Source organism: Musa acuminata, chromosome BXJ1-7 (assembly GCF_036884655.1).
Source record: "Musa acuminata AAA Group cultivar baxijiao chromosome BXJ1-7, Cavendish_Baxijiao_AAA, whole genome shotgun sequence".
NCBI classification, from domain to species: domain Eukaryota; kingdom Viridiplantae; phylum Streptophyta; class Magnoliopsida; order Zingiberales; family Musaceae; genus Musa; species Musa acuminata.
This window is the reverse complement of record NC_088333.1, coordinates 43530618-43544595: the sequence shown is the minus strand read 5'-3', so window position 1 is coordinate 43544595 and position 13978 is coordinate 43530618. Positions and strand designations below refer to the sequence as shown.

At 47.5% G+C, this 13978-nt stretch overlaps 2 protein-coding genes across 2 annotated transcripts; one reads left to right on the top strand and one right to left on the bottom strand.

Annotated features, from left to right (window-relative positions):
• Positions 1-858: 858 nt before the first annotated feature.
• LOC135679623 (glycine-rich RNA-binding protein GRP1A-like) lies at positions 859-1750 on the bottom strand. The gene is made up of 2 exons (XM_065193586.1): positions 1542-1750; positions 859-1433 (listed from the first exon to the last, which is right to left on the bottom strand). The coding sequence occupies exons 1-2, from the start codon at positions 1653-1655 to the stop codon at positions 1080-1082; spliced, it is 468 nt and encodes a 155-aa protein (XP_065049658.1). The 5' UTR covers positions 1656-1750; the 3' UTR covers positions 859-1079.
• A 6983-nt stretch (positions 1751-8733) lies between these two features.
• LOC103993111 (probable LRR receptor-like serine/threonine-protein kinase At2g16250) lies at positions 8734-13513 on the top strand. Its single transcript, XM_009413063.3, has 4 exons — positions 8734-10839; positions 10986-11114; positions 12326-12348; positions 12451-13513. Exons 1-4 carry the CDS (start codon positions 8807-8809, stop codon positions 13032-13034), a joined length of 2769 nt encoding a protein of 922 aa, XP_009411338.3. The 5' UTR covers positions 8734-8806; the 3' UTR covers positions 13035-13513.
• The last annotated feature ends 465 nt before the right edge of the window (positions 13514-13978 follow it).

Sequence of the window (13978 nt, the reverse complement as noted above, 5' to 3'; positions counted from 1 at the left end):
CCAAAAAAAAGTTGACTTCCTGATTGATGGACAATTACTCATCAAGAACTTTGACTACTGGTACTCTACGTCAGGCGTGCTAGGAGCATCTGGGCCGTCGATCGAAGGTCGTTGTGATTAGTTTTTCTTTTCATTTCCATCAATAAAACTGCTCTCTGATTATATTAATTACTTGGGTTCACTTTTCTAAAGCTATACATCGAAGAGTTGCACAATAACATATCCACGACAAAACTCGTGGTGATACGCACATGTAGGTGTGTGAGGGTCAGTCAAACGAAGCCTCTTTCGGTGGAAAGATTTAGAGCGACCACGTGAGAAAAGCAAAGAAAGATCGGCGACGAGGAGGAGGAAGAAGAAACCTAAAGGATAAAGAAAGTGGAAAACGAAAGTGTCAAGGTTTCGATAATTCAATCGAAAGTGGATCCTCGTCTTGCATCCGATAACCTTACACAGATTTATCGGGTTCAGTTCGGGTCATACAGGATCCAGCTCCGTACCGCGCCCGCATGGACGCCGCTTCCGTTTGGCCGGGACCGAATCATGCGTGAAATGGCCGAGTTGACGTCATTTGACTTTGTCATCCAGAAGATATTTTCCAGGGCTACTCCCGTCTTTTAACTGCTCGCTGCAGCCGCGTTTCATCTCCTCTGCATCGTTCCTAACAATGAGTTGGTGGAAAACCTTTCTGCTCGCTGGATTCGTCTGAAGCGTGAGACTTTGACGAAGGCAGAACAGGGCTTCCCAAGGAGGCGCAGGGATCCACCAGCGATTCGCTGGTGGCAAAAGGGGATTTCTTTTTCAGGGCATCATCGTGTATCTTATTTTTCGGCATTCGATTCGTGAGGAACACAATCATTTTAAAAGGCTTTTCTTTTGGCCTTTTCTTTTCAAATACCATATAGCAAAATCACAGAACTGCGAACACCAAGACACACCGTTACAGGATCAAAAACAACGCGAGCCATAAGAAATCGAACACCATAGCAAAGTCTTGCTACTAAGATAACTAAGTCTACGATCTAGATAACTACCAAGCCCAGTAAAGCCCGGCTAATTCACCGGCGCAAACGAACGCCTCAGTTCCTCCAGTTGCCGTCGTCACCGCCCCTCGAGAAGCGGGAACCGCCGTCGCCATAACCGCGTTCTCGCCCGTAACCACCTCCGCCGCCACCTCGGCTGTACCCACCTCCGTCACGGCGACCGCCACCGCCACCGCCGTACCCACCACCGCCGTACCCACCGCCTCCGCCGCTACGGAAGCCTCCGCCTCCGCCGCCGTTTCGGCGGTTCTGGGCTTCGTTGACCGTGATACTTCTCCCGTCAAGGATCTGACCGTTCATCCCCTCGATGGCATCCCTCATCGATTGCTCGTCCCGGAAGGTGACGAACCCGAAGCCCCTCGACCTCCCCGTCTCCCGGTCGTTGATGATCTGCGGTCAGAAATACAAGCAAAAAGCCTTCAGATCTGAGATCTAGGAAGGGGGCGAAAGAGATCTAACCGCGATGGGTTGGATCTTGGATCAGGACGAGATCTGGACCTTGGAATCGACGATCTCGCCGTAAGCACTGAAGGCTCGCTCGAGGGAGACGTCATCGGTGGACCAGGCAAGGCCGCCGACGAAGCAGCGGTACTCGACATCAGAAGCCGCCATGGAAATGGACCGTAGCAGAACCCTGATGAACAGAACGGGAAAGAGGGGCAGGAGAGACCAAGCCGCCTCTGAAGAGCACAAAAAACCCTAAGGCCCCCTCCATCGTGCATTTATAGAACGGGCAGCAGGGCGACGCGGTAACCTCACTGCGGTGCGGAATATCAGTTCGCCTTCCCTTATCCCTTCGCTGTGCGTTCCGCTCACCGTCCGTGGGTTTACCGCGCTGACGTGGGTGATTTGCTCGATCGGATGAGGATGATGTCAAACCGTCCCCAACGTTCCGCCCCAGCTGTCTAATCCTACGATGCGCTCCCACGAATAGGACAGCGGGGCCGAATGGTGAGATTTTGGGTACGTCACCTGAACTGTTACGTTATCGTCCAGGAAGAATATTCTATTTTTCTGTGCAGTGCTAAAAAAGATATTTTTATCGGAAGGTTGACTACCACCGGGCCATCATGGGCTGTATTGGGCCGAACATGATATCAGGGGATATGTGATCTCTTTAAATTGCAGTTCCTCGGAGTTTTAATATCACATTCTTGTCATCTCTCTTGTCCTACTGATCCCCATGACGCGATGGCTACTGATGCTACCGATCGTAACTTTCAGATGTCGAGTAGAAATATTTTGATCTCTCTGGGGAAAGACAAGTCAGCATCAGCAGAGTTGACATCAAAAAGCAGCATTCTCAACGACGAAAGGCTCTAGCTTCATCCAGTGCCATTGGTCCGTGCCTGCCATTCTGGTCCAATCCATGTCTCGCAAAGTGCAAGGAGCATTTCAAGGCACCTTTGGCTCCACATATGCAATCATGCAAGCCCTTTATTAGAATTGCATGTGAATCGGGAAAAGTGATGGCCCAATGGAAAGAGGAAGACACACATATGTCTTACATTTAAATTTGGTTTTCATTCGTTGGAAAAATCATCTATATTATTTACATCCCTCTTTAGTATATAAAACATCACATTTGTCGTTGTAGTTAATCTTTGCAATTGGTGATACGATATATTTTGATATCGCCCATGTAGACCTAGGTAATCAGACACAACGATTCATACGTGAAACTTCAAGTTCGAAGTGGCAGGCAACACACACGTGACAGGCAGCCGCTTGTCGCCTCCTCCGTACGAATAACATCATCATGGTACAATCATCCCGGAAAGCTCGGGGCGGCACCACGCGATGCCGATCTATGCAGGTCGGTTAGCGCTCACACAAAAGCTTAAGTTGGCCGCCCGAGGAGCTGATCGCAGTTAATTGACCTTGTACGACCAACTCATTCTCACATGTATAAAAGCTAACCCTCCTTAATCAGGAGGGGGAGGACTTTTCGTACATTCAACTTACTCCTATTCCACTCAGCGCTAACTTAAGCTTCGGAGGGGTCGAGTCGGGAAATCCCTCTCCCGAACTCGACCTGTGTGCAGGGGTTGGCGACGAAGAAGCAAATAACAAGACTCATAGCCCAACCCAACCCGATGCGTACTTTTGCTTCCCGAGTCTCTGCGTGGGCGACCTTGTACATCCGGGATTGGACCGAGCCATGCTGACTCCTCGGCCACGGCGTAAAGGTTCACCAATAAAGAGGTGTGCCCCGAGTTCCTCATGGTGGTGCTCGGGGCATGGCTTGGTGCCTTTTGCTAGTTGGGTTGGCTATCGTGTTGGGACTGGTGGTTCGATCGTCGGTTGATCGGGAGCTAGATTGGTCAAGCGACATAACTTAGGAACTAAGCTGGTCGAGCAACACTACTCGGGTGCTAGACTCTTCGAGCTACATTGCTTGGGCATAAGACTAGCCAAGACATGACTCGAAAATTGGATTGGTCGCGAGGGGTGGCTCAGGCATCAAACTAGCCGCGAGGTGTGGTTCGGGCATTGGACTAGCCTTGAGGTAAGGCTCGAACATTGGACTGGCCGAGATGTGACTTGAACATTAGACTGGTTGCGAGGCATGGCTCGGGCATTGGACTAGCCGAGATGCGACTCGAGCATTAGTCTGGCCGCAAGGTGTGGCTCGGGCATTGGAGTAGCCACGAGGCATCGCTCGGGCATTGGATTAGCTGAGATGCGACTCGGGCATTAGATTGGTCATGAGGCATGGCTCGAGCATTGGATTGGCCACGAGGGGTGGCTCGGGCATTGGCTTGGTCGAGCAACACTACCCGGGCCCATGTTTGGCCAAGCAATTGCTCGAACATTGAATGAACTAAGCAACGACTTATTACACATGACTGGCCGGGCAACACTGCTCAAGCACTAGGGACTGGATGCCCGAGCAACGTAGCTCGAGCATTGGCTTGGCCGAGCAACACTACTCGGGCCCATATTTGGCTAAGTAGCTGCTCGGATATTGAATGAATGGAGTAGCAACTGATTGTACATGACTGGCCGAGCAACATTGCTCGGGCAATGGGGACTAGATTGGCTTAGCAATGTAGCTCGAGTATTGGCTTTGCTGAGCAACACTACTTGGGTCCATGTTTGGTTGAGCAACTGCTTGAATATTGACTGAATTGAGTAGTGACTGATTGCACATGACTGAATGAGACACACTACTCGAGCACTGGGGACTGGATGGCCGAGCAACACTACTCGGGCCCATATTTGGCTAAGCAACTACTCGAACATTGAATGAACTGAGTGGTGACAGATTGCACATGACTGGTCGAGCAACACTGCTCGGGCACTGGGGATTGGATTGGCCGAGCAAAGTAGCTCGAGCATTGGCTTGGTCGAGCAACACTACTCGAAACCATGTTTGACCAAGAAACTACTTAAACATTGAATGAACTAAGCAGCGAAAGATTGCACACGATGGCTAAGCAACACTGCTCGGGCACTGGGGACTGGATTTGCCGAGCAACGTAGCTCGAGCATTGGCTTGGCCGAGCAACACTACTTGAGCCCATGTTTGGCCGAGCAGCTGCTCGGACATTGAATGAACTAAGCAGTGAGTGATTACACATAACTAGTCAAGCAACACTGCTCGGGCCTAGATTTATAACTCGAGCACATGCTCCACTGAAGCGAGCCACTTTTTTTATCTGCACACCTTGGGCTCATCTACTTCTAAACTTGTTGTGGTGGGCCGCCTTCTTTCCCCGATCTATTCACATGGGTAGCTCCTGGTGGGGCCTCTTGTATGACTCTTCGTGCTTTCTTGCCACTAGTGCCTTAGTAGCAATATATTGGTTGGCTCGTTGGAGCATCTCGGGAATGATCATTAGTGGTCTCTCGACCAGCGATCAAAAGAACCTTGAAGGTCGTAGGCCCGTCGAGAACACTTGCATAACCAAAGAGGGGTGGGCATCTGGAACCCTTCGGATCTTTGTAGCAAAGTGGGCGACGAAGAGAGAGAGAGAGAGAGAGAGAGAGAGGGATTCATCCTCCTTTTGCCTTAGCTCGAGGAGCATGGCCGCAGACGGTTGAGGTCGCGCACCGACTAAGAAGTGAAGCTTGAGTTACCTTTCAAGCTAATCAAAAGACGAGACCGAGGATGGCCTCAATCGACTATACCACATCCGAGCTAGGCCTCGAAGGGTGGTAGGAAATGCTCGACACATCAGGACGTCGGAAGTGCTATATATGGTCATTTGGGCCCGGAAGGTGGCAACATGCTTTGCTGGATCGGAGCCACCATTATAGGCCTCCAACGTCGGGAGATGAAAGTTGAGGGGGATAGGCTTGTCCTAAATTTCTTGGATAAATGGGGACCCAACCGAGGTACTTTCCCCGAGCTACTCGGATTTATGGAATTCCTTTTAAACCTCATCTAGGCGTCGATTCACCAACCGCAACTGGGCTTAGAACGATTCATCCGCAAAGTCGGACGATAGGGTGTTGGCTTCGAGGAAGATCGAGGCAACACGTTTGAGCACAAGAACGTTGCACATGTTATTGGCCTTGGGTGTCTCGATGGCTTCTCGATTGGGGAGTGGCCATCTGGAGCCAGAGGTGGCTAGTCGATTGGGGTGGCATTGCAAGGTGTAGGGATGAGCGTAGATTGGATCACGTGCGACAACCATGGGGGGAGAACTGTCTACTAAGCTAGCTGGGGTATAAGGGGTGCGATGGTCTATATCATCTCAGCTAACACTTGTACCTGGTGGGTGAGGTCGAGGAATGCCTAGGTTGAGACAGCAGGTTGCCCCATTATGGTCTCGGGAGGCGACATCCGAGGATCATTGAATAGCCACCAAAAGCGACTCAGGGTCGCAACTGAGGTATTCGATTCTAGGCTCGAAGGAAGTGGGCGTTGCCCTCCAAACCTGAAGGTCGGGTGAGTCAGGGGTGGCTCTTTTCCGGGGCACTCTCCCGGGTTGCTCAATTGGGGGCACTCTTGCAACATCGAACCCTCCTTCTAGCACTAAAATGTTGGTGAACCTTTACGCCGTAACTGAGGAGTCAGCATGGCTCGGTCCAATCCCGGATGTACAAGGTTGCCCACACAAAGACTCGGGAAGCGGAAATGCGCGTCGGGTCGGGTTGGGCTATGAGTCTTGTTGTTTGCTTCTTCATCGCTAGCCCCTGCACATAGGTCGAGGTCAAGAGGGGGATTTCCTGACTCGACCCCTTCGAAGCTTAAGTTAGTATTGAGTATAATAAAAGTGAGTTGAATATGCGAAAAGTCTCCCCCCTCCTGACTAAGGAGGGTTAGCTTTTATACTTATGAGGATGAGTTGGTTGTATGGGTCAATTAATTGCAGCAGGCTCCTCGGGCAGTCGACTTAAGCTTCTATTCGAGCACCGACCGACCTGACGGATCAGTGTCGTGTGGCGTCGCCTTGAGCTTTTCGGGATGACTGTACCACAATGATGTCGTTCGTACGGAGAGGGCGACAAGTGGCTGCCCGCCATGTGTGTTGTGCGCCACATCGTATTTGAAGTTTCATGTCTGCATCGTCGTGTTTGTTTATCTGGTCCACGCGGGCGATACCAAAATATACCTATCAGTTGGCTATGATTTCACTATTTGTTGAAATTTTGGTCGATGAATTTATACCTTTAAAGAACCCAATCAGAGTATGGCAATTGCCATCCCTTCGCAGAGTTCTGCTATTGTCAACCATCTCCGTGAGTCGATCTTGGGCTGGAGACCGAGTGAGTGAAAATTACTTGTGTATTCCTTCCTGGTTTTCTCCATTAGCAGGGCTTTCATTAAGAATCCACTTTGGGCTTTGGGCTCAAGGAGTACCGGGCATGAGCAGGACTTTTCCTACTGGTATTCCAGCGTTGGGATACACTGTCGGGATACACTGTCAGGTAACAGGGTGCAGAACTGAGTTTTGAATGTGATGCCTGCAGAATGCATCTTCAATGCAGGGTAGTGCAATGTTAATGCGATCTGCAACCATGAAATAGCCATTCATCGATGTCAGATATTTCATAAAGCATTGTGATGCAGATCTGCATGGCTCAACTTGGAAGTTTTGCTGGCGCACACCATGGAATGTAGAGAGGGTACTGTAGATGGTAATTCACTACTGCAGTTGCTTAAACAACCTGGACAGACAGACATTGTTAAGGAGACAAGAAAAATGGTTGTCATGTGCAGAGCAAAGTTTGACCCTCCAGCAAAAACGTACAGGAAGTAGTACCCAGCAGCATTCAACTTGTTATTATGAATCGCTGGCATCTGTTCCTTCCAAGTGGGCTTGACGTTTCCTTTGTGAATCAGAGAGGGCAGGTTTTCTTATGAGGAATGACCAATATGGCTGCAGGCGGTGTCTGGGACTTCTGCTGTTCCAGCCCTGCTCTTGGAAGCAATGAAAGCTGCAAGCAGAAAAACTTTGGAGAAGCATTAAGAACCCTGATTGCTTCACCTTTGCTTAGAATCTGATGGAGGACATTTTGGCAAAAATCTTGAATGCAGCCTAAGTTGAAATGGAAGCAAGGAACTTAGAGAGTTGCCCTAACAATTACATGAACAGTATATTTTGCATTGGAAAGAGAGGGACAGAATCATAGAAGCTGGAACCGTGCCAAATAATGCTAAATGCTCTAGTTTTCGAGCTCTGTGTCATACTACCATGAGTGGGGAAGAACAAGATACATATCATCTACCTAACATGCCTTTGTTGCCGAGGAACAGAAGGCAGGAAGGAGGACAAGCACAAGTAATGTAGAACTTCTAGTGGAACAGGTGCTACCGGTTGTGTTGCTGCACCTTTTGCGTTCCCTCAAAATTGCCGTACTCTCTCACAGCTCTCCCTGTGTTTGCGGATGTGTAATTCCTTGATGGTTTCCACTTGGCATGTGCAGTCCTTCAAGGTCTGAAGCTGGCGGATGTGGCCAAGTGGTGGCCATGGCCTTCCAGTGTTCACAGCTTCAGGTAATCTTCATCCAGGTTTCTCCTTATCTAACTTTCCTGCCTTCTTTTCCCTGGCGTCTCAATTAGAAATGCCAATACATACTCCGATCGAATAAGGTTAAATACTTTGAAGATTTGGCACATCGCCATCCATATTTGTTGCTATGTACATTGTGGTGGGGTGGGTGTCTCTCGCAATCATTTCGGAGCTCCGATATGGAAGAAAAGAACTAGAACGTGGACCAAACCCAGTGACTCCGCGAGTGGAGCTAACACGTCAAGTCAAACACACTCCCGCAGGACGCCCAAGTTAGAGAAATGGGGCCCACCCGCTTGAGGCTCGCTCCTCCGTCAAATGTCCTTTGACCGACCTAATGGTCGCTTTTGATTCTTCCTTGCAGGCCGACCATCTTTTCTCGGCTTCTTATCCGGTTGCGTCGGACCATGTCGCTATCGAAATCGACCTCATCCATCTGACATCAGCGGGCCCGAGTTTGATGGCGGTTTCAATTCCGATCAATTGCATCGGTTCGATTTGGTTCGATCATGTTGCCATCAGTTTTTACGCGGGACGAGGAATGATACTTTCGGGATGGTGGTTGTTGAGTCGGGCCACCCACGGCTCCGTCTCATTCAGTTTACTTCCGGCCACCGTAAAAAAATCTATTGTATCAAGAGGCGGAGCGTCGATGCCACTGCTTCAATTCTCTCTCCTCCACTTGATGTTTTTTTCCCCTTAAATAATAGTGAGGGGAGAGGACTCTCCAGAGAGCCAACTGCTGAGTGGAACTGTAGAGAGAGAGAGAGAGAGAGAGAGAGGGAGGATGAACATTATATGCTGGGAAACGACGACGACGCGATGGTGGTGGCCTACCTGAATTGGCGTGGATCGCCCTGCATTGGCCTCCGCTGGGTTCAAACCTGGACTATGCTCCTCCTAAACGCCGTCGCGTTGGCGGCGCTCCTCGGCGTGGCCGCCGGCCAGGGCCTCAGCTCGCCGTCTGACCTCGCCGGCCTCTATAGCCTCCGCGGTTCGCTTGGGCTTCGCGCCCGGGACTGGCCCCACCGCGCTGACCCCTGCTCCGCCTGGGCCGGGGTCCGCTGCTCCGCTGGCCGGGTCGTCTCCCTCCACCTCTCCGGTCTCCGTCGCACCCGCCTCGGCCGCCTTGATCCCCGTTTCGCCGTCGACGGCCTGCGTAACCTCACCCGGCTCCGGGCCTTCAACGCCTCCGAGTTCGCCCTCCCCGGCCCGATCCCGGAATGGTTCGGCCGCCTCCTCCCGCCGTCCCTCGCCGTGCTCGACCTCCGCTACGCCGCGGTCGTCGGCCCCATCCCGTACTCTCTTGGCGGCACATCCGGGCTCGTTGTCCTCTCCCTAGCCGGCAACGCTATCACCGGGAACGTCCCACCGACCTTGGGGAAGCTAGGAAACCTCTCGGTGCTCGACCTCTCCTGCAACGCGCTCACCGGCTCCATCCCGAAGTCCATCGTGGCAATCGCCAACCTCTCGTATCTCGACCTGTCCTCAAATTTCCTCTCCGGCACGGTGCCGCTAGCTCTCGGCGCGCTTCCGGCACTGAAAAGCCTGAACTTATTCAACAACAGCCTCACCGGGTCCATCCCGGCACAGCTCGGTGATCTCTCCTCTCTCATTGCTCTCGATCTCAGCTTCAACTCCCTCACCGGCGCACTCCCCGATGATTTCAGAAACCTCAGGAACCTCCAGGTTTTGAACTTGCACAACAACTCATTGACCGGAGGGCTGACAGATAGCTTGTTCTCCGGCCTCTCCCGGCTTCGTTTTGTAAGACTGAGCCACAACAACTTCTCGGGTGCCTTACCGGGTTCCCTTTGGTCTCTCTCAGAGCTACAGATTCTTGATTTCTCCTATAATAATCTCACTGGGATGCTTCCGGACCTCACGCCGAGCATTGCCAATGTCAATACCAGTAGTGTCATCCTCAACCTGTCCAACAACATTTACCATGGGTCGATCCCTTCTGGATTTCAAATCCTTTTCTCCAGGTCTAGATCGGTGGATATTTCTGGGAATTACTTCCAAGGCCCATTTCTGATGGCTACTAGGAATAAAAATGTGTCTTTTGGATTGAATTGCATTAGTGATGCCCTGAACCAAAGGACTCCAGATGATTGTGAGAGGTTCTATACCAAGGGGGAACTACTTAAAGGTAGCGCTATGGCTCCAATTAATCCTCCAGCACCTTCAAGCACTTCCGGTGAGAAGAAAGGCCATTGGAAATTGATGTATATAGTGATAGTGGCTTCTGGGGGGGCTTTAGGACTTGGGATCTTAGTTACTTTAGTGTGCTGCCTGAGAAGCTGTCGACGTGAGAAATCTGAACAAAAGGAGATTAATGAAGCTGCTTCCCCTTCTAAACAGCCTTCTGGGATCTCGTTGAACCTGTCAGCTGTAGGAGAGGTTTTCAGCTATGAGCAGCTGGCTCAGGCTACATCGGACTTCAGTGAATTTAACCTTATAAAGCATGGACGTTCAGGAGATTTATACCATGGCACCTTAGAAGGTGGAGTTCCTGTGGTGGTAAAGAGGATAGATATGCGAAAATTCGGGAAGCAGGATCTTGCAGCGGAATTAGATTTGTTTGCCAGGGGTTTGCATGAGAGGTTGGTGCCATTCCTAGGACATTGTTTGGACAATGCTAACGAGAAGCTCCTTGTGTATAAATGTGTGCCAAACAACGACTTGTCTGCTGCATTGCATATGAAACCCGGGCAGGAATACCTTGGTTTGCACCCATTGGATTGGATAAAAAGATTGAAGATTGCAATAGGAGTTGCTGAGGCCCTTTACTACTTGCATCATGAGTGTTCACCACCAATTGTTCATAGGTATTCCTGAAATATTTTGAAGTAATACAAGCTCTCACTCTGGCTACAGTATGATTTTTATATATCAAGTATCTCAAGGCTATTTGTTAACTGCATTTTACGGCATTACCATCAAAATCTAAAAGATATTCAAAATATCATTGTAGAGATCTGCAAGCAAGCAGTATTCTTCTTGATGATAAATATGAAGTGAGGCTTGGAAGTCTGAGTGAGGTATGCGCTCAGGAAGGGGAAGGCCACAAGAATATCATCACCAGGTTATTGCGATTGTCACAGTAAGTTCCAATCTCTCATTTTCGTTTGGCTGATGATTAAATATTACATCTTAGAATTGAATAGACAATATATTTCAGTATGCCACCTATGGTAGTCTTAATCCTCCATCATCACACTTGTATTTGCTTGTATGCTGCTTTACTATCATAGTATTATTCTTTTTACTGGATATCCAGCATTTCATTACATTCTACATTAAGCAAATAGTCACTTTAGACACACAGCATTTCATTTCATTACATTCTACATTAAGCAAAAATAATCATCAAAGGCAGCTTGATATCTAAGAAAATTTATGGTGACAAGAAACTTGAGCTTTTATCAAGGTTTAGAGCCATGATTTTGATATCAAAGAGGCAATATAAGTGTCTGTTCTGCCACAATTTAATTTTGGTACCCTAATGATGAGTAATATGTTGGTGTCAACCATTACACCACTACTTTCCTTCAATCATCAAGCCTTGTAGAAAATGATAATCATATTTGAAAACAAAAAGGCATCAGAGCAATTCCTATGCATGCATTAAGAGGATGCTCGGTTATGATTCCAACTGCTAAGAAAATCTACCACACCAAGTTGTCTGAACTTTTGCTTTAACTTCCCAGCGATTATAATATCTAATATAACCATACAACTTAGATCTGGTGAAGGAAGTCTATGGCCATAGTTCATCAGAAGGTCTAAAAAAGAAAAGACATCTAAAGTTTTCCCATCCGCCTTCCTTTGCAAGATAATGTCTTCTGCAAGCATTTCTGGCTAAATTAACATGACCAGGTAACAAAGTAGATTAGTATAAATCTTTCTAGGTATTCAAAGAAAAGAAAATTTTATCACAGCCTTTGTTCTGATAATTACTCACTCATTTGCCATCAGGAGGAATATACATGTATCTCTGTGAATCAACAGCTAGAATAGAAAGAAATATTGCATTTTTCAGATGTAAGGTGCATATTTCCTCATAGTGATGCATGCATCATGTTTCCTACTATCCAAAATAAAAGTAATATATACACATGTTCCATGTTAATTGCAGCCTCCATATTCTTTCATGATTTATGACATTATATATGTTTCTTAAATTTATTTAGTCTTGTGACCTTCCAAGGACCACCTTCTTCCATGCTTGTAAAACAACCTTTGGTTCCTAAATTTATATAGCCTTAAGTTTGTCACTTTTAATAATCCTTCCTTCTTGTTTGTGATCTGCAGGGCACCAGAACAAGATGTTTCTGGTAATGAAACTGACCAAAAAACCTCCTCCTTTTCTCCAGATATTTTGCGCCCTTTACAATTCTTATCTGAATTCGGTTATTTTGAACTTGTTAAATCTGCAGGTCCTCCTGCAACATGTTCATATGATATATATTGTTTTGGTAAGCTATTGCTTGAGCTGGTCACTGGTAAGCTTGGCATTAGTGGGTGGAACGATGCTGCAACAGTTGAGTGGATTGAACAGACTTTGCTTTACGTCAATGTGCATGAGAAAGAGCTTGTGGCGAAGATTGTGGACCCGCTCCTTGTTGTAGATGAGGACCACTTGGAGGAGATTTGGGCAATCACAATCGTAGCAAAGTCATGCCTAAATCCAAAGCCCTCCAAACGTCCACACATGGGATACATCCTGAAGGCATTAGAAAACCCTCTGAAGGTGGTAAGGGAAGATGACAATTCTGGCTCTGGTAGACTGAGAGCAACATCATCACGAGGTTCATGGAATGCTGCTTTCATGGGCAGCTGGCGGAACAGCTCCTCTGACGTTGTCTCTGTGCCTGGCCAATCAAGGGAGAATCAGATGCTAAGGCGTTCTGCTACAACACTATCTCAAGGCAGCGGAGGGGATCGTTCATTCTCCCACAAGAAGCCATACAAGGAGATCTTTCCAGAGCCTTCAGCAACACATGATATCAGCGATCGATGATGAATATATTTTTTATGATTCTTCGAGTAATAATTCTTGGTGGGTTCCCTATTCGAGCATCTGCCTGTCAGAATCCGACACATGAGCCCTTAACACTGCCAATGCCGATTGAGTAGTGATAGGAGTGATGATTTGTGTTGCAGATAGTTCTTTCTCTTCTGTACTTGCTGATGCATTTGCATACGCCACTCCTGGTGGAGGAAGAGGTCTCTGAAGCAGCAAGATAGAGTGTGCAGTTCTAATGGCAACGGTTGTCAGTCATAGGAATAGATGCTGATTTCTGATTGTTTGCAGTTCTATTTGGTTCATCTTTCCCTCTCCTTATGAACAACAAGCTGCAGCAGTTTTTCCTTGCTATATATTTCCTTCTTTGGTGGTAATTTGAGGTGATGTACATTGATCGGTTTCATGTCACAGGTATGTTGCTTGAAACATTCTGCAACTTTTGATGAGCATATGAAGAATAATTCTAGACTCTACTTGCACTTGTGCATGCAAATCTACAGTGACCAAACATTGAGAATCAACTACATGTGAAGTTAGGATTAATAACATGCCCCTCTTCTTATCTAATACAATCAAGACACTTATTTGTAATAGCAGTGTTGGATTGCGTATTTTTGTAGTCCAAGCCCCAAAAGATTATATATCTTTTGATGTTATTCATAAAATCTTTATCTAATCTATAAATGTATTATCATCAGATCTGAAAGCTAGATTTGCAAGGAGAATTAAACTTTTTTTTTTCTATTCTTTATAAATATCTTTTGATATCATTCATAAAATCTTTATATAATTTACAAATGCATTATCGTCAGATCCGAAAGCTAGATCGATAAGATCGATAAGGAGAATTAAACTCGCCTTTTTTTTTAAATTTTTTTAAAAAAAACCATTATAAGTGATGGAATAGGAACTATGAGAGATTAAAAATAGATTTATAA